At 44.7% G+C, this 27,266-nt stretch overlaps 1 protein-coding gene across 4 annotated transcripts in view; it reads left to right on the top strand.

Annotated features, from left to right (window-relative positions):
- ZBTB7C (zinc finger and BTB domain containing 7C) overlaps nt 1-27,266 on the top strand; it is a 281,395-nt gene that overhangs the window by 138,705 nt on the left and 115,424 nt on the right. For 2 of the 4 annotated variants that reach the window (XM_056543753.1, XM_056543762.1), the window contains exon 2: nt 13,487-13,555. The exons of 1 other annotated variant lie outside the window; for it this stretch is intronic. Coding sequence is in view for 1 of the 3 variants with exons in the window: in XM_056543742.1 (XP_056399717.1) it covers nt 20,643-20,650 (8 nt within the window). In the remaining 2 variants the exon portion in view is untranslated. Of the gene's footprint in view, nt 1-13,486; nt 13,556-20,613; nt 20,651-27,266 lie in introns of all 4 variants that reach the window. One more of the 4 variants, XM_056543742.1, reaches the window with a different exon arrangement.

Below are 27,266 nucleotides of genomic sequence, written 5' to 3'. Positions count from 1 at the left end.
GTCTGTAATTACTAAGCCCGGCTCCGGTCTACTCAGACAAGTTCCCATTGGTCAGTGTCATCCAGGATTCGCTGGAGAATTCTTCCTGACACCGATGTGACTGAGGGGACTTCATCAACACCTCCAAGGGGCTCAGCAGCGGAGCGCGGCGTCTGACGTGACAGCAGGAAAAGGTCCAAGGTGTATAGATCTGTTTTCTAAAAATGCCATCTCCAGGCTTCTCATCTCATCAGTATTCAGGAAGAGCTGTGCCAAGGGCACCGGGATTATCTGGCAGCCAGGAATATGTATCTCTTGCAGTTTGCTCACACGGCTGAGCGTTCCCACTTAATACTCCAGGACAGACTAAATTCTTACTTAATACACTCATATACCCTGAAGTGTTATTTTGGGGATTAGCCCCTGTGTGAATTTAAAGAAGCATTACACCCCCCACCCCTTCTATGGCCAGTTTATATTTGCCCTAGGGCCTACACCATTTGATCTTAGCCAGGTGTCAAAAGCTTTCCATTTTTTTCCTAATGGCTCTGATATTATTTCAGCACTATATGGCGGAATTATAAGTGTTCGCTCTATAACTCTACTGTAGGCTATTTTGGCCCTGTAAAAGGAATTATTTAGGCTCTTGTTTCCACACACTGTTCACTTTATGACTATACTGCAGGCATTATTATAGTTCAGCACTATATGGTGGTATTATTAAGGCTCTCTTGTCCACTAAGGCTAGGTTCACACTACGGAATCTCTGGGCAGAATTTCTGCAGGAGATTTAGCCGGCGGCACTAGGACCGCACAGACTGTATTGCCGACGGCAAAGCATTTCTGGCTAGATATTTTGGGAGATCTGCTCAGAAATGCATTGACATCTATGGGCTCAGGCAGAAATTCTGCCCAGAAATTCAACAGTGTGAACCTAGCCTTAGGGTCTATTCACACGGCGAAATTTCTGCTGCGGAATTCTGCTGTGGAATTCTGCCTCATATTAAAGAAGTGGAAGTTCAGAAGTATGAATGGGAGTGCGGAATCCCATAGAGTTCTATGTGCTTTAATTTGAAGCAGAGCAGAATGTGATTAGACCCTTAGGCTAGGTTAACACTGCGGAATTTCTGGCCAGAAAATTTCCGCCCAGAGATTCGGAGTGCGGCCAGCACCGACTGAATCAGTTGGCGCTAGGACCGCGCGGACACTGCAGTCTCCAATAGACTGCAATGTGTTCCACGAGTATTTTCACCTGAAGAATGAGCAATGCCATTCTTCAGGCAGAAATTTTCAAGCAGATTTTCCGTTCACAAATTCCGCTTCACAAATTCCGAAGTGTGAATTTGTGAACGGAAACCCATTCACCTGACCTGACAAAGCGCTTCGGTGTGAAAACGGCCCCTCGCCAGCACCTTACCCCAGCGTCTATCCCATCTGCTCTCCTGCATGCTGTACCCTGCATGTTCAAGTAAACAATAAAGAAGCTACCACAAGCAAGTGGTGAGTGCTCCGCATTCTTTATGTAGTTCCGGAAACCCATTCACTATACTATACATTTTAGTAAGCAGAATTTCTGCCTGCAATTTCAAAGCGGAATTGCAGGTAGAAATTCTGTAGTGTGAACCTAGGGGATCAGAGGTGGGATTGAAATGGCACAGGGAGATTAGAGGGGGAGGACTGAAATGGCTCAGGGGGGATCAGAGAGGGAGGATTGATATGGCACAGGGGAATCAGAGAGGGAGGATTAAAATGGCACAGGGGAATCAGAGAGGGAGGATTAAAATGGCACAGGGGTATCAGAGAAGGATTGAAATGGCACAGGGGGAACAGGGGCGGGGATTAAAATGGCACAGAGGGATCAGAGGGGAGGATTGAAATAGCACAGGGAGATCAGAGGGGGAGGATTGAAATGACACAGGGAGATCAGAGGGGGAGGATTGATATGACACAGGGAGATCAGAGGGGGAGGATTGAAATGGCACAGGGAGATCAGAGGGGGAGGATTGAAATGGCACGGGGGGGATCAGAGGCAGGGATTAAAATGCCACCGGGGGATCAGAGGGAAGGATTGAAATGACACAGGGGGGATCAGAGGCAGGGATTAAAATGGCACAGGGGGATCAGAGGGGAGGAGTGAAATGGCACAGGGAGATCAGAGGGGGAGGATTGAAATGGCACGGGGGGATCAGAGGAGGGGATTAAAATGGCACAGGGGAATCAAAGAGGGGAGGAGTGAAATGGCACAGGGGGATTAGAGGGGAAGGATTGAAATGGCACAGGGATAATCATAGATGGGGATTGAAATGGCACAGGGGGATCAGAGAGAGAGTATTGAAATGGCTCAGGGGGGGGATCAGAGAGGGAGGATTGAAATGGCTCAGGGGGGGTCAGAGGCGGGGATTAAAATGGCTCAGGGGGATCAGAGGGGAAGGATTGAAATGGCTCAGGGGGGATCAGAGGGGGAGGATTGAAATGGCTCAGGGGGGATCAGAGAGGGAGGATTGAAATGGCTCAGGGGGGATCAGAGAGGGAGGATTGAAATGGCACAGGGGAATCAGAGAGGGAGGATTAAAATGGCACAGGGGGATCAGAGGATAATTGAAATGGCACAGGGGGGAACAGAGGAGGATTGAAATGGCACAGGGGGGAACAGAGGCAGGGATTAAAATGGCATAAAGGGATCAGAGGAGGATTGAAATGGCACGGGGGGGGGGGGGGGGCAGAGGCGGGGATTAAAATGGCACAGGGGGGATCAGAGGGGGGATTGAAATGGCACCGGGGGATCAGAGGCAGAGCCATTTTAATTGACTCCCAGTGCCATTTCAACTTATCCCCCCCCCCCCCATATGCATTATGAGCCATATGATCCCCCTACCTGATTCCCGCTGGCGGCCTGGCACTGTACCTACCTTGCCTGTATGTCTCCAGGCTCAGATTCAGGCAGGTCTGGGCAGGCAGCACTGCGCGGCTCCCCGACGCAACGTGAGGGGTGTCACTTGTAAGTCCTGGCAACCCCTGCCACAGCTCACTGATTAAAAGAGGACACAGCACTGCCTGTTTAGCAGCTCTGTCCAGGGCTTATCCAGGGGTGGACTAACAACTCAAGGTGCCCCCAGGCAATAGAGGATGTGTCCATCTATGTTTATGGCAGGAGACATATGGGCGAGTACGGCAGGGCAGATATGGAGGGTTACAGCAGGACTCATGAGGGAGTACAGAAGGACACACAATGGGTCACAACAGTATACATGGGGGAGTACTGTACAGGGTAGATATAATGGGTTGCAATAGGACACATATGGGGAAGTACAGCAGGGTAGGTATGGGGGGTTACAGCAGGATACATGAGGGGACTATAGCAGGGCACAAGAACACATGACCACCCTTTCCTATCTTTGTACACTCACCCATGGGGCTGCAGACCTGCTACAGTGTGACAGGACTTCCTCGTCACTGATTCCTCTCTCACACAGGGATGAGCATGCAGGGGAGGAGCTGCTGCAGTCCTCCATACAGCTCCCTGCGGTACTAGGCTCTCTGCATATATTAGGTACAGGTATAGGTGTAATACAGAGGGGGAGGGGATCACACCACAGTGGAGAATTCACACACTGAGAAGCCTGTGTACTGGAGAAGCCGGGGACCAGGAAGTGCAGTGAATTAATTATTCAACTGAGCAGACCCCGGAGGAGAATGGAGTTCACAGCACAGGGGGAAGAGGCAGGGAAGCTTCTCCTCTGTGCTCCTCTGGTCACCAGTTACTGATGTAACATGCTGGTAGCGGGCCCCATCTCCATCCCAGGCCCTAGGGCGGTGCCCGACCTGTCAGTGTGCCCCTGGGATAACCTGATTCTGGTCAGCCGCTCTTCACTGAAAAAGTGATATTTAGGCCCTATCTTTCACCCGTACATGCGTGTGACTCTACTGTAGGAATTATATGGGCTCCCTATAGGTCTGGACAGTATGGCGGTCTTATGTAGTTAGCAGTAGTTAGTATTATGGCGATATTCTATGAAGGTTTCTCTAAATATTTTGCACAGATTTTTACAGCAGTGTTGCAAAGCTACAGCCCCCATCATACCCTAAAACCCTTGGCAATACCAAACAGCCACAGGTTGGGGAAAACTGCTCCTCTATCTCTTGATGGTGCCAAGTGATGCAGACTTTCCATTCAGGGGCCCAGAAAAGTTAGGTTTCCGAATGGCCTCCACCCTTGTCTATCCTCAAGCAGCAAGGTTTTTTTTTGTTAAATAGAAGAGTTTATCAGCTCACCTGAGCATAGGTGCACGGCAGTCCTCAGGACAATCACAAACAGCTGAAAGCGCCAACACCTTAAAAACACGATTTATTGGATTACTTTTAAAATTCCATTTGGAAAGGCAGAGTAAAAGGGTAAATTAGGTAATATAGCAGCGGCACAGCTAGGTATACATCCTTGGATGCCGACGCGTTTCAGGTCAACAGACCTTTAGTCTGAATCCAATAAACCAATGTTTTTATGGTGCTCGCTCTTTCAGCTGTTTGTTTGTTTTTTTGCCTACTTCTGGATAAAAGATGGTATGAACTATGTTATTATGTTACCCCTTTAATTATGAAGTAAACTAAACTTTTACTTTTTTCTATTGGCAAGATCACAAGAATATATTTTCCAAAAACAAATATGGATCCAGGTTCGAACTAGAGATAGCGGCGTGTCCATGTTGACATATTGCGTCTTCTAAGTCATCCTCTTCCATCTGGCTTCACAGCTGCCACGTGTTTCTATCTCCGTAATTAATTAGCAGCGGATAAAATATCAAGACAACGTGTTTCTTTATTAGACATTTTTCATGGTTTTTACTTTAGTTCTCAAGTCTATTGGGTATTGGAGTTAAATAACTTTAAGGAGAACATCAAGTCCCAGGGTAGATCTTCTGGTGTCCACCAGACTCTCATTAGTAAAAAGAGAAATATGACTATATACATATATATATATATATATATATATATATATATATATAGAGACAGAGAGAGACAGAGAGAGACAGAGAGAGACAGAGAGAGACAGAGAGAGACAGAGAGATCGGCCATAACATTAAAACACAATAGAAGTGACAAGTGAAGAGAAGGACATTGAATAGCTGGCGACAATGGTGCCTGTCAAAATACGAGATACTTTCTCCCCCCCATTTCATGTCCATCTTCCCATATCTCGTCTCTCCCCGCATTTCACGTCTCCCTATTTCAAGTCCACACACCACCATTTCATGCCAAGCATTTCATGTCCATCCCCTTATTTCACATCTATCTTCCCCATCTCACACCCCCATTTTACATCCCACTATTTCACGTCTATTCCCCCCTTTTCATTTCCACCCGCATTTCATGTCTATCCCCCAGTTTAATGTCCATCCCCCCATTTCACGTCCACAACCACATTTCATGTCTATTCCCCCCATTTCATGTATCCCTATTTTATGTCCATCCCCCCCCATTTTACAACCCACTATTTCACCACCCCCCCCCCCCAATTTCAATCTTCTATCCCATTTCATGTATATCAAACCATTTCATGTCAATCCCCCCATTTCACGTCTATCACCCCATGTTATGTCCATACCCTCCATTACACATCTATACCCTCCCTTTCACATTTCCCCATGTCATGTCTATCCCCCCATTTCATGTCCATCCCCCTTAATGTGGTGCCAGAGATTGAGGCAAAGATTTAAATATAGCGATGCTTACCTAGCCCACGGTCCCTTGTAGGTCTGCCGCAGACTTGTTCTCCTCCGAGCAGTCACAGTTTCATTTCTTCTTAAATGTTCAGAGACAAGCAGCTGGTTGCAGGAACTTCCCACCATTCACTGGCCGAGACAGGACACCGCTGTGGCCAGGGAATGGCTGTGCGGGAAGATCTGCGGCAAACCTACAGGGGACCGGGGTTAGGTAAGCATCATTTTTTTAAATGTTTCTCCCATGCCCCGCACCATATTACACACACAGGGGTTGGGGTTGGGCCATAGCTGAAATTCAAATGCCATAGCCGTAGATTGTGACCCCTGACCGGAGGAGCGGTGGACAGAGCACTGAAGTGGGGCAGTACACAGGCATACAGCCTCCAGCCATACTCTGTATTTGGCTGAAGGCTGTATGTCTGTGGGGGAGCTATACTGCACCTAATATGGGGGGAACTGTACTGCACGTAATGTGGGGGAACTATACTGCACCTAATGTGGGGGAACTATACTGCACCTAATGTGGGGGAACTATACTGCACCTAATGTGGGGGAACTATACTGCACCTAATGTGGGGGAACTACACTGCATCTAATGTGGGGAAAACTATACTGCACCTAATGTGGGGAAAACTATACTGCACCTAATGTGGGGGGAACTATACGGCACCTAATGTGGGGGGAACTATACTGCACCTAATGTGGGGGAAACTATACTGACAACCTAATGTGGGGGAAATACTACCTAATGTGGGGGAACTATACTGCCAACCTAATGTGGGGGAACTACAACCTAATGAGGGGGAACTATACTGCCAACCTAATGTGGGGGAACTACAACCAAATGTGGGGGAACTATACTGCCAACCTAATGTGGGGGAATTATGCTGACTATTGTAAGGTTGAAGACCACTGCGGCCTTCGACATCATCCAGCCCCCCCTCTCACCCCCTTTAGTTCTGTACTCACCTCCGCTCGGCGGGACGTTAGGGTGCGCTGGTCCGGTGCTGCAGGACTGTCCGGTGGGGAGGTCGTCCGGTGGGATAGTGGTTCCGGGCTGTCCATCTTCACCGGGGGGCCTCTTCTCCGCGCTTCGGGCACGGAATAGAGGCGTTGCCTTGACGACGACGCAGAGGCCGATGGCTGCCCGGGCTTGCTGGGAGTTGTAATTTTGAAACATTTGGAGGTCCGCAGGTTGAAGACCACTGAGGGCGGAGAGTCGAGGGGGGTGTTTTCAGCACGAAAAATCGTGCTGAAAAACTCGGCTTATACTCGAGTATATACGGTAAAAAGGTTGCAGGGAAAAAAATAAACAAAAAGCAGAAGCAAAACAAGATCCTAGACTGTCTGGTCACTGACTAAACAGATCAGCTTGTCCTGACTAACAACCGCTGAGCTTCCCTCAGCCGGTTAAACATATGTCCCCTGCAACCTTCTACTCACAATTCATGTCACTCTTTGAGCCACTCATAGCTCGGGCTGTGTACTCCTCAGCAGGCTCTGTCTCTCCCCTACAGCCCACTTGCTGTCTCCTAGGAAGAGCCCAGATTAGACGGACTCTCCATCTTATATACACACCTCCCTTCCCTCCTGCCTCATTAATTAAGAAGCAGGTTAGAGATACTTCAGGGTGAGCGAAGGAAATACACCCTTTCCTTGCCACCTTATCACACAACATAATGTGGGGGAACTACAACCTAATGTGGGGGGAGTTATGCTGCCAGCCTAATGTGGGGGAACTGTGGTGCCAATCTAATGTGGGGGAACTACAATCTAATGTGGGGGAACTATAAACTATCAATTAAAAAAAACAAGTTTGAATCATTGAACTCTGTTGTTGTGTTCTTCTTTTAAAACAAAAGATGTTAATTAGTTATGGCAACTGTAGGAGTTGTTTTTTCTAAACTTACACCTCAGTATTCTGATTTAATTGCTCTTCTGGCACTTTGAGGGGAAAAAAGTTGGCGTGCATTACGGTTTGGGCACTCGGGTTCAAAAAGGTTCGCCATCACTGTTCTAGATACTATAGCACATTTTCTGAGATCTTGTGTTTTCTCCATGGGTCAGACCTGTTGCCTCCCCAGCTATTTGACAAAAAAATAGGGCCAAGTAACTATTTATTGGAAAGTTTGTAGGGCCACCTATTAAGTTCAGTGGGAAAATCTGGATATCTTTGAAAGGCATCAAGGTCCTAAAAACCATGATGCCAAATTATAAGTTATGCCATTGATTCCAACTGGAGATTCCAATTTTTCCTCAGGGCAGTTTCTGCTGACCTTCCCACAACCCCCCATCAATATATACATAATTATTACATTACATTATAATATATAAAACTGAAAAGACGTTGTTTCAATCCATTAAAACATCAAATGCGACACATCCTTAAACAGGAACAATACATCTTGACGCGTTTCATGGTTGCCCACTTAAAGGAGTAGTCCAGTGGTGATTCAGTGGTGAGCAACTTATCCCCTATCCTAAGGATAGGGGATAAGTTGCAGATCGCGGGGGGTCCGACCCCTGGGGCCCCCTGCGATCTCCTGTACGGAGCCCCGACAGCCCGCTGGAAGGGGGCGTGTCGACCTCCGCACGAGGCGGCGGCCGACACGCCCCCTCAATACAACTCTATGGCAGAGCCGAAGCGCTGCCTTCGGCAATCTCCGGCTCTGCCATAGAGATGTATTGAGGGGGCGTGTCGGCCGCCGCCTCGTGCGGGGGTCGACACCCGCTATCTCGGCGGAGAGCCGGGGCCCCGTACAGAGAGATCGCAGGGGGCCCCAGCGGTCGGACCCCCCGCGATCTCAAACTTATCCCCTATCCTTAGGATAGGGGATAAGTTTTTCACCACTGGACTACCCCTTTAATCATATGCCATTTTTCAGGACCAATCCTGAGCAGTCTCAGGAGTGGGGGCTTGCATTTTTCATTCTGGCTTAGGTTTGCTGTCTGACAACCGTCTCAGTTCATGAAGTTACATGAACTGAAATTGTCATAAGAAACTTTAAGCTGCACCACAGAGATCCCTTACCCAGTCCTCATGGCCACCAACAGTACAGGATTTGAATATTTCCCTGTTCTATTTTAATGGAGTTACTGAAGAAAACAACGCATTGGTGGGCCTTGAGGACTGGGTTGGGGACGACTGCTATATAACACACTACCTCTATAAGCTGCACAGGCTTTTTTTAATGACAGTTCTTGGGATTGGGATATAATCAACAGTTTTTGCTGCTGGAAACTAGATAGGCAGGATTACATGAATGGCAATGGCAGAAGGGCTATCATAGACACACATATTCAGTTTGCCTTTACTGTGTGGTAAATGGAGTTCAGAATGTTATATGCTTCGCCCTCAGACTCATCTGGGTTCCGGGGTGGGGCAGTACCAAACCACTTCCAGGAAACTATTAGTCTGTGGTTCTCTTTCAGTCCTATTCATTCCGGCAGCTGCAAAGCACAGAGTCATCCCCCGGGCCTGTGCCTAGTTTGCCCATGTGATTTGTGGCCCTCTATATATTTCATGCTGTGTGGTTACCGTTCTCAATATTATATCATTAGATTTACTTGCCGTCAGGTCTCAGCGCCGGCAATGTTAATCTCATCCTTGTCTTTTGGATCTATGTGTAACACCTAATCCTATGAGACTGATCAGAACCTCACAGCACTTGGCAACCACGGGAAACGTCTGATCAGCTCAAAGTAACATTTCAGCGTCAATGCCCTCGTCTGCCTGACACAAGGAAATAATGGACTCAAGTCAGCAGTGTGGGTGACTCTACCCACCTCGTATGAGTACAGCAGGGAATTCACTAGAGGTTTTCTGATTATTCAGTGCAAGTTACTATGAACACAGAAACGTATTGTCAGTCTATACACTGAATGGCTAGGAAACCTCTGTGAATTTCCTGGTGTGAACTGGCCAATGAAGTGGTTTCATCTACAATGTTAGACTTTAATCTATATATACAGTATAAAGCTCAAGGTATGGATGTATGTTTGTATGTTCCAGCATATTTTCAGAACGGCTTGAGATATTTTGATAAAACTAGGTACAAATGTTACTTATATTTCAAATAAAAATATAATAGAGTTTAGGGATGTCCCGATATCGACAAGCTTTGCAGCCCAAGGGTAAAGCTGAACATGGACAGTTAAATCATACTTGATGTTGGTCCAGTAGAAAGATGTTTAAAACTCCTGTTCCAATCTCTGCAGCCTGAGAGTAATGCAATCAGGAGATATACCGGGAGTCCCATGCAACTCTATAGGACTTCTCTTGATCACATTACTCTCAGGCTGGGGAGATTTTCAGGAGTTTTAAACATCCTGCCGCTGAACCAACATCATGGTAAAGTATGATTTAACTGTCCGGCAGGAAAGTGCCAAGAATAGTTAGTGCGGGGAGAATGGAAAGGGGATGGGATGGGCAGGGGAGGAAATATTTATTGTGGGCTGAGAGATGAATGAGGGGGGAACATATAAGTGGAACACATGCACAGGCAGGGAGAAGGCATGACAGTGACAGAGATCTGGAAGGAAAAGCAAACTATCACTACTGGGGTTTCAGGAGACTGGTGTTGCTTTTCCCTTCCTACAAGGTTTAGGTAGGCAGAACGGGCAACACTGGGTACTTAGCTACTGGTATATAAATCGTCATTTTATGCAGTTATAGATGTGCAGCGCCTCCTTCTACTGCCTGATCTGACTACAATGACTAGGAGGGGGGTCCTAAGCTCCCTGTTCCAAAGTAGTTTAAAGAGTAAAAAAAAAATGTCAGATCAACTGGTGCCATAAAGTTATACAGATTTGTAATTTACTTCTATTTATCCTTTCAGTACTTATCATCTGCTGTATACTACAGAGGAAGTTGTATTTCTTTCTGGAGTTCTTTTCTGTCTGACCACAGTGTTTTCTGCTGACACCTCTGTCCGTACAAGGAACTGTACAGAGCAGGATAGGTTTGCTATGAGGATTTGCTCCTGCTCTGGACAGTTCCTGACATGGTCAGGGGTGTCAGCCGAGAGCACTGTGGTGAGACTGAAAAGAACTCTAGAAAGAAATACAACTTCCTGAGGAGTATACAGCTGCTGATATATACTGGAAGGAATAAAGGGGTACTTCAGTGGAAAACATTTTTTCAAAATCAACTAGTGCCACAAAGTTAAACAGATTTGTAAATGAATTCTATTAAAAAAAAAATCTTAATCCTTCCAGTACTTTGTGTCACTCTTTCCATATAACTATTCTGATACATGTCTGGGTAAATCAAATTCTTTTTACCCCCGTTTACCTGAACGTATCTCATGTGACTTTCGCCACATTTTTCAAAGAGGTCTACTTATTTCATAAATACCAAAGTCATAATTGCCAACATTTGAAAATATTTTCTAGGAATACTTTGGCTTTGACGAGGGTTGTGGGATATAATGGGTGGAATTTGTAAGGTGTGACGTGTCATGGGGTGTTTTTTTTTCAGAATTTTTACTATATTTTGTTTTTCTTATAAGAACAAGAAGAGGGAGAGTAATAGCGGCACCTGTAGTTAGCAATAGACCCCCCCCCCCCATAGATAGTAATAGCATCCCCCTGTAGTAGTAGCAGCCCCCCTGTAGGTAACATAAGCCCCTCTGTAGGTAGCAGAAGCTTCCCTTCCCCAGTGAGTAGTAGTAACAACTCCTATGTAGGTAGTAGTAGCAATCCCCCTGTAGGTAAAAGTAGTAGGTAAGTAGTAGCAGCCCCCTGTAAGTAGTAGTAGCAGCCCGCTTGTGGTTAGCTATAGCACCCCCCTCACTCTGTATGGTAGTAGCAGCCCCCCTGTGGGTAGTACTAACAGCCTCACCATAGGTAGTAGTAGCAGTCCTTCCTGTAGGTAGTAGTAGCAGCCCCCCTGTAAATAGTAGCAGCAGACCCTGTAGATAATGGTAGAAGCCCCCTGTAAGTAGTAGCAGCCCCCTTGTAGATATTAATATCAGCCTCCCCTCCAGGTAGTTGTAGCAGCCATTATAGGTCATAGTAGCAGACCCCTTTAAGTAGTAGAAGCAGCCCCCCTGTAGGAAATAGGAGCAGACCCCCATCTTGCAGGTAGTAGTAGCCCCCCTTAAGTAGGATGTGAATGGAAAATGCTGCCTGATGTCTATTGAAATGTTTACTACATTTGGTACTAAGGCTTAAAGGAGATGTCCGGTGCTCACTTTTCTTATTTTATCTGTTCCGGGCTGAAAAATAAAAGAAAACAAATTTTCTCTTACCTGCCTAGGCTCCCCCGGTGCTTCAGTACAGGTGTTCGGTCCCCGGGCTGTATTCTTCTTACTTCCTGTTAGCCCGGCATGTCACACGGAGCTTCAGCCTATCACCGGTCGCAGCGATGTCCCGCCTCGGCCAGTGATAGGCTGAAGCTACGTGTAACGTGCCGGGCTAACAGGAAGTAAGAAGAATACAGCCCGGGGCACCGGGGGAGCCTAGGCAGGCAAGAGAAAGCTTATTTTCTTTTTTTTTGCAGCCCAGAACGGATACAATAAGAAAAGTGAGCACCAGACATGTCCTTTAAAGCGGTAAATCAGGATTTTTTTTTTTTTTTTTTTTACTATGGAACAGTGGCTGTAAAGTTCATATACAATATAGTGTCTGTACCTGTGTGTGCTGGTGATCTCGCAATTCTTCTGTGATTTCCCCCCACTGTTTATTTTGAACAAAATGTTGTCTCAGATTTTCCAAGGTTGCAGTGCACCCTGAGACATTACATCACTAGTCAGGTGTTCAGAGTGAGCCTGTCTGCTTCAATGGGGGGGAGCGACCGCTGGGTGGGAGGAAGATCATTTTCCACAAGGCTACAGGAAATTGCAGTTTTGTAGCAGCTGGAGGAACCCTGGTTAGAAAACACTGGTTTATTGCATAGAAGGCAGCTCATTTGTGCTTCAATAGGTGGGGTGGCTGATGTGTGGGAGGCAAAAGTGACTTCACACATACAAAAAAGGAATCCTGGGACTTGTAGTTGGAGGGAAGGAACTCCAGCAGGAAATTGTAATTTCATAAAAAGAAAACCACAGGGTTAGTGTGGATCCAGAACTCAAGCCATTAAGCCCTCAGACAAGAACGGATCCTTTCTAAGCATGTCCATTACTGTCTGGCAGGTAAGTACTAAAATAACCTTAGGGTGGATAACCCGTTTAATCATCAACGCCTCCACAGAAAATGCACGTATTCAGGTCACATACACAAAAGAGACCGTACACGTAATACCGTACAGGTATTAACAGAAACAGAAGGATGCCTATTACACCAGTCAGTCATAGAGGTTGTCATTCAGCTTTCCAAGATCTCTGAATGGCAAATTAGCCTAGTTATTGAACATCAGGGCATGCTGGGAGATGCAGTTTTTCAACAGCTGGAGAGCCACAGGTCTTGAACCCAGGTCACCAAACAATTGACCTCCATCTCTTACAAAACTACAACTCCCAGCAGGCCCGGACAGCCAACGGCTGTCCGGGCATGCTGGGAGTTGTAGTTTTGAACAGCTGGAGATCCACAGTTTATAGACCACTGGCCTAGATGATCTACAACAGCAAAATAAATATTTCCCCTTGTCTTGTCACAATGCTACAATGTATTTGTTCGGATAAAATGTATCAGCCTGGAGTCCTATCTATTTAATTAAAAACTACACTGAATGTAAACATAAAATATACCTTAGATTGATGAATTGATAAAGTATAGTAAAACGTTATTATGTTTTTTATTCCGTGATGATAGACAAATGTATACAACAGTATATTTTTTTTATTTTATAGACTCCATCCAAACTTCTATTTGTGCTGAAGAGAATTGAGAGCTGTTATCTGATGTAGCTGTAACTTTGGGTGAGTTTACATATAAAAATGCTTAACTTACTATCATTTTGATTATATATATATATATATATATATATATATATATATATATATATGTGTGTGTGTGTGTGTACAAAATCAGTAGGGGATCAAATACTTTTTTCCTTAACTGTACAAAGGTATAAATAATATTTTGCATTGATGTAATAATGCTCCATGAAGTGACTTCCCTACCCACATGACTTTATGTAGAATATATAAAGCACATGACCCAATGGCCATTAGAAGGGGAGGGTTCAGTGCCTTTGGACTGTAGTAAAACCTACTGTTTTCTACTGTGCAAAGTTGTTTTTCGTTTTTGTTTATTTTATTTTATTGCTGTATTTAAAGCGTGCCTGTCATATCACAAAAAAAAATAATGCTTATATATGTTCCTCACTAGGTCATGCAGATTCAGTACCTCTACTTTTTATGTGTCTAGCTTCTGTATTTACTAATAGATTGCCAAAGGCAATCCAATAAAGGCCCTGGGGGTACCAACCAAAAATGCTATATACAGGACTTTAATGTGCGGGTCCAAAATTATATTGTATTGGTGAAAAAAGAAGGAAAAATCCCAAAATGCCCATTTGCCTCTTGACAAAGCCACATTGGTGGCGAAACGTTGAGAGGGGCAGTGTTATGGTTTTAACTGCTATGTGCCCTGACAATCAGTAGTTCCGGGATGCTAAAACACAATTGTATCTCCTACTAACTATAAATAATGATGGAGCTGGTTGAGCCCAATAAGCCTAATTACATCAGTTAGGAGCACATAGTGTTTTTAAATGTGTGATTTTTCCTTCTTTTTTCATCAATACAATATCATTTTGGACCCGCACATTAAAGTCCTGTATATAGCATTTTTGGTTGGGACCCCCAGGGCCTTTATTGGATTGCCTCTGGCAATCTATTAGTAATTATTGTGCATTTTGCCCTCCAACCAATAGTCTCGTTTTATTTTTGGATTATTAGCTTCTGTATTTGGCTCACAAATCTCTGCTCTGCAGCTCACTCATTCTGACTGTGACACCCCACAGGTGTGGACCCACTGCCCCCTACTGCCAGACGGCCAGGCAGACAGTAAGGGGCAAAACTGACACTAAAATAGCATCAAACACAGCAATGCTGATATATGTATATATATATATATATATATATATATATATATATATATATATATATATATTCCAAGGGATAAGCAATAAGGAAAGTCCAATAAACAGGCAGGGGTCAGTAGACAGACAGACAGGCTTCAGGACAGGCATATTACAGAGATCTAGCAGAGCAGGATGAACGACCAGAATGCACCCTTGCTGAAACATCAGGCAACAGGTGAGGGGTGTTTATATAGGAGTGGCAGGCAGGGATAGGAGGAGAAGCCATTATGGGGGGCACGATGACTCTATAAAACACAGCCAGTGTTTGCTCGCAGCCCCTAGTGGACAGAATGGAAAGAGCAGGAGACACACCAGAGCTAAACTTCTGTTCCGACAGACTGGCCGATGGAGGTCTGTAATAACTGGGCTAAATAGCAGTGTGAAAGAGGCCTTATAAAAAAAAACTTGTTCCCCCAAAAATTTGTCCTAATATAACTCTTTCAGTGGAAGAATAATAATACTTATGGGTTTTGGAAGGTGAGGAGGAAGAAAACGTAAATCGAAAATCAAACGTCTGGAAAATGTGATTGGTCATTAACAGGTTAAGGGACACATACAGCCCTGCCACATCTGAACACATTTTTTGTATTAATAGGTAATACGGTACATATTCAAAACCATGCAGATTTTTACTTAGACTAGGCAGTCTAATAATGTGCAATATACGTGAAAAAAACTTGTGAAGTTTATTCCATGTTGCAGCAGACAACGTTTCGGTGACCTCACGAGACTTGGAAATGGTGGCGTGAGGTCACCGAAACGTTGTCTGCTGCATCATGGAATAAACTTCACAAGTTTTTTCCACGTATATTGGTGTGCTGCATAGATCTATTCTATTGCGAAGAACCGAAGCAGCAAGGCTCTAAGTGCTTGCACCCATTACAACCTTACAACTAAGGGCCCGTTCACAATGACGTCTGGCTCTGTTAAGTCATGTCTGTTAGTAAAATCTGTTCAAGCCTTTTTTTTAAATGATGCAAAAGGATCCCATTGATGTCAGTAGGATTGTTTTACAATCTTTTGTCATCCGTTTGCACCCGTTTGGTTTGTATTCATTTGCATCTGTTTTTTTCAATCCATTTTTGATCCGTTATTACTTCTGAGCATGCTCAGAAGAGGTGTGAGCAACCCGGAAAAAAAACAGACACAAACGGACAATAAAGGATATACAGTAAATCGACAATAAATGGATGCAACAGGATGCCACATATTCTTTTTTTTTTTTTAATAACCCATTAAAATAGCAGACACATGGCATCAGTTTGCATCAGTTTGTTAGTATGGTCTGTTTAGCTTTAGCAGCAATAACGGGAAAATAGCGGGACGGGAGAGAACGGCCATGAACCTAGCCTTACTCTGGAGGTACTGCTTCAATCTGGCTGTATCTATCTATCTTATATCTATTTATTTCACTTATATATATATATATATATATATATATATATATATATATATATATATATCATTATCTATCTATCTCCTATATCTATCTATCTCATATCTATCTCATTTCTATCTATCTAGCAATAGGAGAATACAGCAGCACACTGCTAGCACAAAGATATAAATAAAACATGAGTATATATATAAAACATGAGTATATAGATAGAACATGAAAAGCTATACAGCTGTAGTGCAATAAATGAAAATATGAAACAATGAAATTATGAGGTACTTAGCTTGCAAATTTGGCGCCAAATAGCGTCGACCGTCACACCATGGTAAGGTGACCTCATTCTGGGACGGACCCTACACTATGAATATGCCTCTGTGTGAACAGTACAGCAGGCATTGCAAGGTCTGAAACATCCAAGGCACCTTATATACACCTAATAGAGGTGGGTGGGGTGCAGGAGCCAACATGGAGGTAGCCACTCCCCCGTATGTGTAATACAACCAACACACATACACATACGGGGGAGTGGCTACCTCCATGTTGGCTTTTGCACCCCACCCACCTCTATTAGGTGTATATAAGGTGCCTTGGATGTTTCAGACCTTGCAATGCCTGCTGAACTGTTCACACAGAGGCATATACACAGTGTAGGGTCCATCCCAGAATGAGGTCACCTTACCATGGTGGGACGGTCCACGCTATTTGGCCAAAAAATTTGCAAGCTAAGTACCTCATAATTTCATAGTTTCATATCTTCATTTATTGCACTACAGCTGTATAGCTTTTCATGTTCTATCTATATACTCATGTTTTATCTATATACTCATGTTTCATCTATATCTTTGTGCTAGCAGTGTGCTGCTGTATTCTCCTATTGCTGTATATTTAGCCCAGCAGCCTGCACCTGTAGGCCAGGTCTTTACAATAGTTTGGAATTAATAGTGCTGGCCAACTTATTCTTTGGTTCTATCTATCTATCTATCTATCTATCTATATATCTATATATCTATCTTATATCTATCTATCTATCTCATATCTATCTCATATCTATATATCTATCTCCTATCTATCTATCTATCTATCAATCACATATCTATATATCTATCTATCTCATATCTATCTATCTATCTATCTATCTATCTCATATCTATCTATCTATCTCATATCTATCTATCTCATATCTATCTATCTATCACATATCTATATATCTATCTATCTCATATCTATCTATCTCATATCTATCTATCTATCTATCTATCTATCTATCTATCTATATATCTATCTCATATCTATCTATCTATCTCATATCTATCTATCTCATATCTATCTATCTATCTACTCGTAGGAAAGCAGCAATAATCCAGTATGTAAGTCGTGCAGTGGTGCAAGCAGATGCAGACCTGGGTCAGGGGTCCATGTAGTATACAAAATCAAGATGAATCCGCAGTACACATTTTTTATAAAAAAAGATGGTGATTTATTCCATAGTTACATAAGTGTCCAAAGCAACCAATTCACGAGCTTGAGAAAGGCCAGGTGAACTGGCAGAAACGTTGCTTTGGATACTTATGTAACTATGGAATAAATCAGTTTCTTTTTTTATGAGAAATGTGTGCTGCGGATTCATCTTGATTTTGTATCTATCTATCTATCATCTCCTATATCTATCTCATATCTATATATCTATCTATCTCCTATCTATCTATCTATCTATCTCATATCCATCTATCTATCTCATATCTATCTATCTATCTCATATCTATCTCATATCTATCTATCTCATATCTATCTATCTCATATCTATCTCATATCTATCTATCTCATATCTATCTATGTCCTTTCTATCTATCTATCTATCTCATATCTATCTATCTATCTATCTATCTATCTATCTCATATCTATTTCCTATCCATCTATCTATCTCATATCTATCTATCTCAAATCTATCTATATATCTATCTCATATCTATCTATTGGGGATCGACCGATTATCGCGACATTATCGGCTGATAATCGCGTTTTTGGATATTATCGGTATCGCAATTACCTTGCCGATATGCCGATAATGCGTCGCCCCCCCCCCCCCGCACCGCCCTGACCATCGCCGCTGCTGCCCCCCCATTGCCTCCCCCCCATCCCGGTGTTATAATTACCTGTTCCCGGGGGTCCGCGATCCTTCTGGCTCCTGCGCTGTTGCTGTGTGCTGCTCTGCGTAATGACGAGTGATGTCCCCAATGCGACGTCACCGTCAGTACGTACAGTGAGAGCGCAGGACGCCGACGGAGCCAGAAAGATCTCGGACCCCCGGGAACAGGTAATTATAACACCGGGGGGGGGGGGGGGGAAGTGATAGGGCAGCGGCGGTATGTGGGCAGAGGATGTGGGGGAGGCGATGGGGCAGCGGTGGTGGTATATGGGCAGAAAATGGGGGGGGGAGGCGATGGGGCAACTGTGGTGGTTAGACTCAGGACAGACAGGGAGAGAAGAGGGCAGCGGTCTCTGGCACCGCAAAAACCATCTGCAGTTCATTGATTTAAAGTGCCCGCTTTAAATCATTGATCTGCAACGGCTTCTGCCCCGCCGGGGGGGTTGGAGGTTGAAATAGCCGATAACTTATACCGAAATATCGGTATAAGTTATTGTCTATCGGCCTGAAAGGTGACAGATTGTCGGTATCGGCCCTAAAAATCAATATCGGTCGATCCCTACTATCTATCTCATATCTATCTCATATCTATCTATCTCATATCTATCTATCTCATATCTATCTATCTCAAATCTATCTATCTCATATCTATCTATCTATCTCATATCTATCTATCTATCTATCTATCTATCTATCTCATATCTATCTATCTATCTATCTATCTCATATCTATCTCATATCTATCTATCTCATATCTATCTATCTATCTCATATCTATCTCACATCTATCTATGTATCTACTGTCTATGGGAGCGCTGGAGATACCTTAGTACAGAAAGAGATGGGACCCTGATCTGGAAATCACTGGGGTCTAAGAGGTCGGACCCCCGCAATCAGACACTTATCCTCTATACTGTGTATAGGGGATACATTTTAAAGTAGTGGAGTACCCCATTAAAATGATGCTCCCTCCTGGAAACATTTTTGCAGACACCCATGCTGGAGCTCATAGAGCAGCCCCTTGCACTTTTCTCATCCACTCAATGAAGCCATTTTTGTAGAAACAATAAGAGCAATAAGCGCCATGTTGTGTATTTTTCTACCAGAGCTTAAACCAGACCAGCGGGCGGTGTCCAGGGGCATGCAGGCATTCTCTTTACACGGGCAGAAGAAGGAGCAGGCCTGCAGCTGACATCCAGTTGGCACTAGAGCAAATGATTTAAGATCAATAGTAAAATCAATGATGATGCGGGCGCAGCTGAGGATGGCGGACGCTGGGCACCTGAGCAGTGACAGTGCACGGGGAGGCACGCTTTACAAGAGGCTGCTCCCCCCGGTGAGATGAGAGCGCTCCTCCGCTGCCTGCATTTTATTGACGTTGTAAAGCTTTCGTTATTTAAGCCACATTATGGCAGGAGACAGAAAAAAACGTACAGACGCCTGTTTACAAAGTGTATAGACACACGGCCATCCCTGGGTATTTTATCATTTACCGCGGTCTGCAATTGTTCCTCACTTTTTTTTCAGGAGTTAAAATGTGTAATTTTGTCTCTAGCTGTTTTTTTTTTGGGGTGAGCGTTTGTGCCAAATCCAACGACCTGAATTAATCATGACAGAAAAATGGTACAACTTCTGCAATACTTCACCCAATATGCGTGTTGGGCAGTCCTGTAACTCTGTTTGCCTCATAAGTGGAGAAAATTTACAACTTTGGGGTGTAAATTTGCCAAAATTTGGCACATGTTGACACATTTTTATTTAGGCCACATTTACGATGTCTTTTAAACACTTTTCGAGGCTCACGTGACAAAAAGGCGTGACTCAAAGGGAAAATGGCGTGGCAGCAAAAGGAAGGGGTGGGGTTAAAATGAGACGGAATTAGTCAAAACTTACAGGTTGATTTTTTTCAAATGCAAATATATCCATCCTCTACTAAGCACCCTCTCTGCCCTCCAGCAGTGGTGGACCTACGATTTGACAGCCTGCGCCCCGCCCAAGATGTGCCCCCCTGGTGGGAGCTGCGTTCACCAAAGCATATGTACGCCATGGGAAGGGTGTGAATCAGGCTTCGGGGGTAAATATGATGCTGAGGGGTGTAAATCAGACTCAGGAGGATGTAGATATAAGACACCCCACTCTATACTGACCGGGGGCAACAACCCTAAAACAGTTCTCTACAGACGGGTGACTCTTCCAATTGCAGGATACTCTAGTTCTGCTAGTATGAAATAGTTTTGATCTATCAGATATTGAAATAAAAGAATAAGTCAATGGGTTAGGGTCATGTTTGTTGGATAACAGTAATAGAGTAATAGATTATATGGCTTTATGTGCTATTTTTCACAGTTTTGCATAACGGCCGTTCCAGCTGGATCATGACCAGGTAGGTGGCCAGGCCACTTAGGCTATGTTCACACAGGCGAAAAATGTGTGAAATGTCTGCAAGAAAATCAGGTTTGGACATACTGCACATTTGACTAATTGGTGGGTGCTAGGACAGCTCGGAAATGCGCGGTCTTATAGACTGACATGTATTTCCTTGCGGACTCCACAGAAACAATAGAATATGTCTGTTCTTTCTGCGGATGCCAAAATCTGAATTTCTGCCACGAAATTCTGCCATGTGAACAGTGCAGCTGAATCCCATTGAAATCAATGGGACTCTGTGGCAGCGGAATGTCTGTGCGGAACATTCCATGCGGACATGGAACCCAACCTTCCAAGTATAATTGCAGTTTTGTCCTCGTAGGAACCTAAGTGATGAGCTGTAAATTGGGCGGAAACCTGCCAGTAACATGCACACTAGTAATATTCCAATATCAATGGGATTCTACTGCTTAGTGCGCACTTCCATAGTTCCATTGCGGAACTTTTGACTTGGATCCGGATTCCACCAAAAGAATGAACATGTTCATTCTTTTGGCAAAATTCCGCCCCAATAAAGCCTGTTGTCAATAGGACTTTGAATTGCAGGACTTAAAGGGAACTTTCCAAATCAACTGGTGCCAAAAAGTTATACAGAGGTGTCAGCAGAGAGCAGGGGCGGACACAGACAGCAGAGGGCCCCTGTGCAAAGAATGTGCTGGGCCCCCCTCACACGTCAATTGTTCAGGAACCCCCCCAACATCATTAACCCCTTCACTCCCATTAACCCCCCTTCTCCCATTAACCCCCTCTTCTCCTTCTTCCATTCACCCCCCTTGCTTTCATTACCCCCCCCACTAACCCGCCCCCCCCGTTTCCATTAACCCCCTGCTTCCATTAACCCCCCTTGCTTCCGTTAACCCCCCCTGCTTCCGTTAACCCCCTGTGTCCATTAACCCCCCTGCTTCCATTAACCCCCCTGCTCCTTCTTCCATTCACCCCTCCTGCCCCTGCTTACATTCACCCACCCCCCTTCTTCCATTAGCCCCCCCTGCTTCCATTAACCTCCCACTTCCATTAACCCCCCCTGCTTCCATTTACCCCCCTTGCTTCCGTTAAGCCCCCTGCTTCCGTTAACCCCCCGCTTCCGTTAACCCCCCTGCTTCCATTAACCCCCCTGCTCCTTCTTCCATTCACCCCTCCTACCCCTGTTTACATTCACCCACCCCCCTGCTTCCATTAACTCCCCAGCTTCCATTAACCCCCCTGCTTCCGTTAACCCCCCTGATTCCATTAACCCCCTGCTCCTTCTTCCATTCACCCCTCCTACCCCTGTTTACATTCACCCACCCCCCTGCTTCCATTAACCCCCCAGCTTCCATTAACCCCCCTGCTTCCGTTAACCCCCCTGATTCCGTTAACCCCCCTGCTCCTTCTTCCATTCACCCCCTCCTGTCCCTGCTCCCATTAACCCCCCACTGCTTCCATTAGCCCCCCGCTCCTTCTTCCATTTATCCCCCACCCCTGCTTCCATTCAAATTCCCCTCTCCCCCGCTTCTGGCCCTGCATACATTCAACAAACCTCCCACTCCTTCTTCCATTCATCCCCTTCCCTTCTTCTTTTTCAATTCACCCCCCCCCCCCCCGCCACTGCTTCCATTCAAATTCCCCCTTTCCCCGCTGCTATTCAACCCCCCTCCCGATTCTGCCCCTGCCCATTTGCATTAAAAATCCCCGCTCCCCACCTTCACCTGTGCGCTGTTCTGTACACGGGCTGCCAGGAAGTGTAGCACGTCATCGTTGCAGTGATGTGGGCGCTTCCCTGCCCGGACACAGTATCCTCTCTGGTGGATCATTCAGCGCACGACGCATCCGCCAGGAGGGAATTTCAAATATTGGTCTAAAGTGACCACTGCGCTATTATGTGCCGTGGCCGCCGCTGCTCACGTGTGTGTCGTGTGAGGGGGCCTGCCGCCCTTTCAAAATGACGGCGGGCCCCCTTAAATTCTGGGCCCCTGTGCAGCTGAACCGGCTACACAGGTGATATATCCGTCCCTGGCAGAGAGCAATGTGGTCAGACTGGAAAGAACTACACAACTTTATCTGGTGCATACATTAGCTGATAAGTACTGGAAGGATTAAGATTTTTAAATAGAAAAAATGTACAAATCTGTACAACCTTCTGGCACCGTATAATTTGAAAAAAAAAATTCCCGGACTACCCCTTTAATATCTGGAACAGTGAAATTAACCCCATTTCATGGCATGACAGATTCGTTGATGAAATTCAGCAAGGAAATTCCTTGCTAAAATTCCATTGTGTGCTTTGGCCCTACGTTCCCTGCAGTGCCACCATATGGGAAAATAAAAACACAAAAAAAAAATTGATTAGTCTTTTCATGTAATGTATGGACATAGCGGATACACGAGAGACAAGGAGTCTCTTTGTAGCCTCTCTCCCCAATGAGGGTCTCTCCACAGTCCAACCTGAATAATAAGGTGTTTGAAAATGTTTTTTTGGTTACCAAGATAAACCCTTATATCCGGATATCGAACTGGTTTTATGATACTGATCTTATTTCACAGCTCATTAACAGTGCAGGAACCTTATTAAAAAAGGATTATAAACCTGCACCAAAAATGATCTGCAGCGTTCATCAATTGTGTTTTAATTCAATTTTGCCTTTATGCTGAATATAATGCTAAAATCCCAGTCTCCTTTCAGTGGTTCTATCTTCCTGTTTTTTTGTTCTGATATGCTAGGGCTCCAGGGTGGCATGGGGTCACACATGATTTGCAGTACAATAACAGACTTTCCTGCATATATTGGTAAACTAAGCTATTTTATAACCTTCCTGTGGTCTTTTATGCCTTTCTTCTGTTCCTGTTGCCAACAGGAGTACTGTACTAGCTATACACTGTAGCTCCGAATTTTGCCAAAGTCATTTCCCTCCTATGACACCTATTTGACTATAACTGTGCCCACCACACCCATATGAGCCTCCCAGAGAGTTGTTGGCTGAATTCCCAGCTAGAGGGTACAGAAGGTCCATTACAGAATGTACACTATATAGCAAATGGGGAAATCTAGACAGCTGAGCTTGCATCACAAGCAGAAGGAAAGCATGAGAGATCACAAGGGTAGTAAAACAACTTAAATCAACATATGTTCATTTTGTGGACAGTTGAAAACAGGGTTCATCTTAGGAAATGCTCTTTAACGTCTGCGTTTCTTCTGGATTATTTTTCACAATTCTTGTGATTGCAGAGAAACTTTTTACACCATAAAACATATGCAAGTCTTCATAGTTTGGTGATAGTACTCTAATCTCCATGTCAGTAGCATAAGGCATTAGAAGGAAAAATTCAATGGATGGTGGGGGGAACTTTTTTGCCCCATTATGTTAATCATTTTCCAGAATTTCATCTGGAACATTAATGGAAGAATTAGATCTCAGATTGGCAAACATGTAATACAGGTCTGTGATAAACCCCCTAATGGAGTAGGAGCCACTCCTTTTAGTGGGTCTCCCATTACTAAGGAGATCCCAGTTCACACAGTATGATGTCCATGGGCTGTAATAGTCCATACGAAAAGGGCATGACCAGTTGACACAACCGCTCAGATCATCAAAAACATCATATACAATCCCTATTGTTTTGGTCAGTGCTCACTTAGTTAAATATGGTCTTTCCTGATTCTGATATATGACAGAAATAAAGAATAATGGCCATCACTTCTTGGATATTGATATATTCCTGGCATTACCAATCAAAACAAGGTGAATGTGAATATATGTTGCAAATCTTTTATAGTCATCTGTATGGGGCATCATTGGACTCCATGAGACTTTAAGATGTATGTAAGATGCCATCACACCCAGTCATAACCAAAGAATTGGATATAGTCTCCTCTGAGACACTAGTCTCCTGTCCATACACAAGTGTATTGGGTGAAGAAGACAATAAATCTAATTCTTTATGAACCTCTATAATATGGCTTTTCACCATCTTTGTAAAAGTAGATGTTTCTTTCATTCGGGACTCGTAGATAATTGGTCCTTGTTGTCACTCTTATCACATTGCCTTTGGTCAGGTACCACTTGGGCCTATTATATTGTTTTCCAGGACTCAGGACGTGGCTGACTGCTAAATAATTTTATGTAACTAAAATATTTATAGATCCTCAAAATGCAGCAAATCTCTGAAGCCAGGGGCGGTAATTGTCATGTGTGACATTCGCTGAGGCTACTTGGCCCCGGGACCTGAGATTTAAAAGATTTAGACCAATGTAGGTGGATGACGTCTACACAGTAACAGGTTTAAGGCACAAAACTGTCAATCATTGCTGTAGGGATTTATGTCGAGATCAGTGAGTACGGGGGAGTCTGTACGGTGGTGAAGAGGGGAGAAGGGTCCCTGATTGTCACAGAATTGTTCTCATATCTGACTATGATTTGTAATGGACAAATTTGTGGGGTGTTTCGGCAGTCAGGGGTGTTCGCAGAAGTTTCTGAATATAACACGCTATTCAAACTAATATTATCCTCAGACAGTGACCATATAGTGGTAGATACCTGATCTACAGTACAGTGAGTCTACAGTCCATATACGTGATTACAGTGACTACAGGTGGAGGGTCTCTGTCAGTGTCACTCACTTTGCTTTTTCCTTCCCCAACTGGTCCAGACCATCGTGGAGACATTAGCCAGCCACAATTTATCTCTTTAAAATCTGATGGACAAACATCTTTTTTTCCCAACTTTTTTAGATGCACAGTGCCCAAACAGTAATAATGCCCTCCTTTGTGTCCCGCACAGTAAAAGTGGGTAGGTAAATGGGTTGGGGGGTGTCGTAGGCATGTTGAGTGGGAGAAGTAAGTAGGTCCACAGTAGATGGGTAGAGAAATCTATTAGGTAGGTCCCCCAGTAGATAAGTAGTTATCCCAGTAGATGGGTAGGTCCTCCAATAAATAGGTAGGTAGGTAGTTGTTTCCAAGATACGGCTGTCCGGGCATGTTGGGAGTTGTAGTTTTAACACAGCTGGAGGCACCCTGGTTGGGAAACACTGGTTTAGACAGTCCTCTATGAGATACTGTTTGTGCTCCTTTTATTTTTATCTCACAAAGTAGAGGCAAAGTATAAAGTAGAATATTCCCATTCACTGACAGTAAGCAGAGATGATAAAAGAAGCGAGGAGAGATGAATGAAGCCTTTGTCAGGTGAAAATGTCAAAAAGTTAGTGGAAAAAATGCAAAAAATAATAATAATTATGGATCTCGGAATGGATACATTTGTTGGGTCCTAAAGTCCAAGGGGGAGATTTATCAAAACCTGTGCAGAGAAGAAGGTGACCAGTTGCCCATAACAACCAATCAGATTGCTTCTTTCATTTTTAAAAAGGCCTCTCAAAAATTTAAGAAGCGATCTGATTGGTTGCTATGGGCAACTTGTCAACTTTTCCTCTGGACAGGTTTTGATAAACCTCCCCCCTATGTCCTTATGGGGTTAAAACTTATGCCGTGTTTTCTGGTTTGAACATTGGGGGGGGGGGGGGGGGGAAGATTCATCAAACCCTGTGCAGAGGAAAAGTTGAGCAGTTGCCCATAGCAACCAATCACATTGCTTCTTTCATATTTCAAAGGCCTTTAAAAAAAATGAAAGAAACTATCTGATTGGTTGCTATGGGCAACTGCTCAACTTTTCCTCTACACAGGTCTTGATAAATCTCCCCCTTGGTGTGCACAGATTGGTTATCTGTTTTATTTATTTATTTAGGATATTTACCGTATTTTTCGCCCTATAGGACGCACCGGTATATAAGACGTACCCAATTTTAAAGGTGCAAAATCTAGAAAAAAAAGATTCTGAACTCAACAGTGATCTTCAAGCTGCGGACCTCCAGATGTTGCAAAACTACAACTCCCAGCATGCCCAGACAGCCGTTGGCTGTCCGGGCACGCTGGGAGTTGTAGTTTTGCAACATCTGGAGGTCCGCAGCTTGAAGACCACTGGTATAGGAGGTAATACTCACGTGTCCCCGCCGCTCCGGACCCATCACCGCCCGTCACCGCTGCCCTGGATGTTGCTCCATCGCTGTCGCAGCGTCCCCGGGGTGTCCCTGACGCTCCGGACGTCTTCCTCTCCAGGATCCACGCTCTCCGTCGCCGTCATAACGTCGCCGTTATCACGTCGCCGTCATGACATTGCTACGCACGCCGCTCCTATTGGATGATGGGACGGTGTGTGCGACGACATGATGACGTCGAAGGAGAGCGCCGGCCATGCAGGGGATCCTGGCACGGAGCAGACAGCGAGGAGGCAGGTAAGGTCTCTCCCGGTGTCCTGTAAGCTGTTCGGGACGCCGCGATTTCACCACGGCGGTCCCGAACAGCGTGACTGAGCAGCCGGGTTAGTGTCACTTTCCCTTCAGACGCGGCGGTCAGCTTTGATCGCCGCGTCTGAAGGGTTAATACAGGGCATCACGATCGGTGATGTCCTGTATTAACCGCGGGTCCCCGCCGTTGATGGCCGCATAGACCGCCGTGATAGGGGTGTATTCACCGTATAAGACGCACCAACTTCCCCCCCCCCCCCCCCCAGTTTTGGGGAAGAAAAAGTGCGTCTTATATGGCG

This window comes from Hyla sarda, chromosome 1 (assembly GCF_029499605.1).
Source record: "Hyla sarda isolate aHylSar1 chromosome 1, aHylSar1.hap1, whole genome shotgun sequence".
Classification (NCBI taxonomy): Eukaryota; Metazoa; Chordata; class Amphibia; order Anura; family Hylidae; genus Hyla; species Hyla sarda.
The sequence above is the reverse complement of the archived record's forward strand: the minus strand, read 5'-3'. Positions and strand labels throughout refer to the sequence as shown.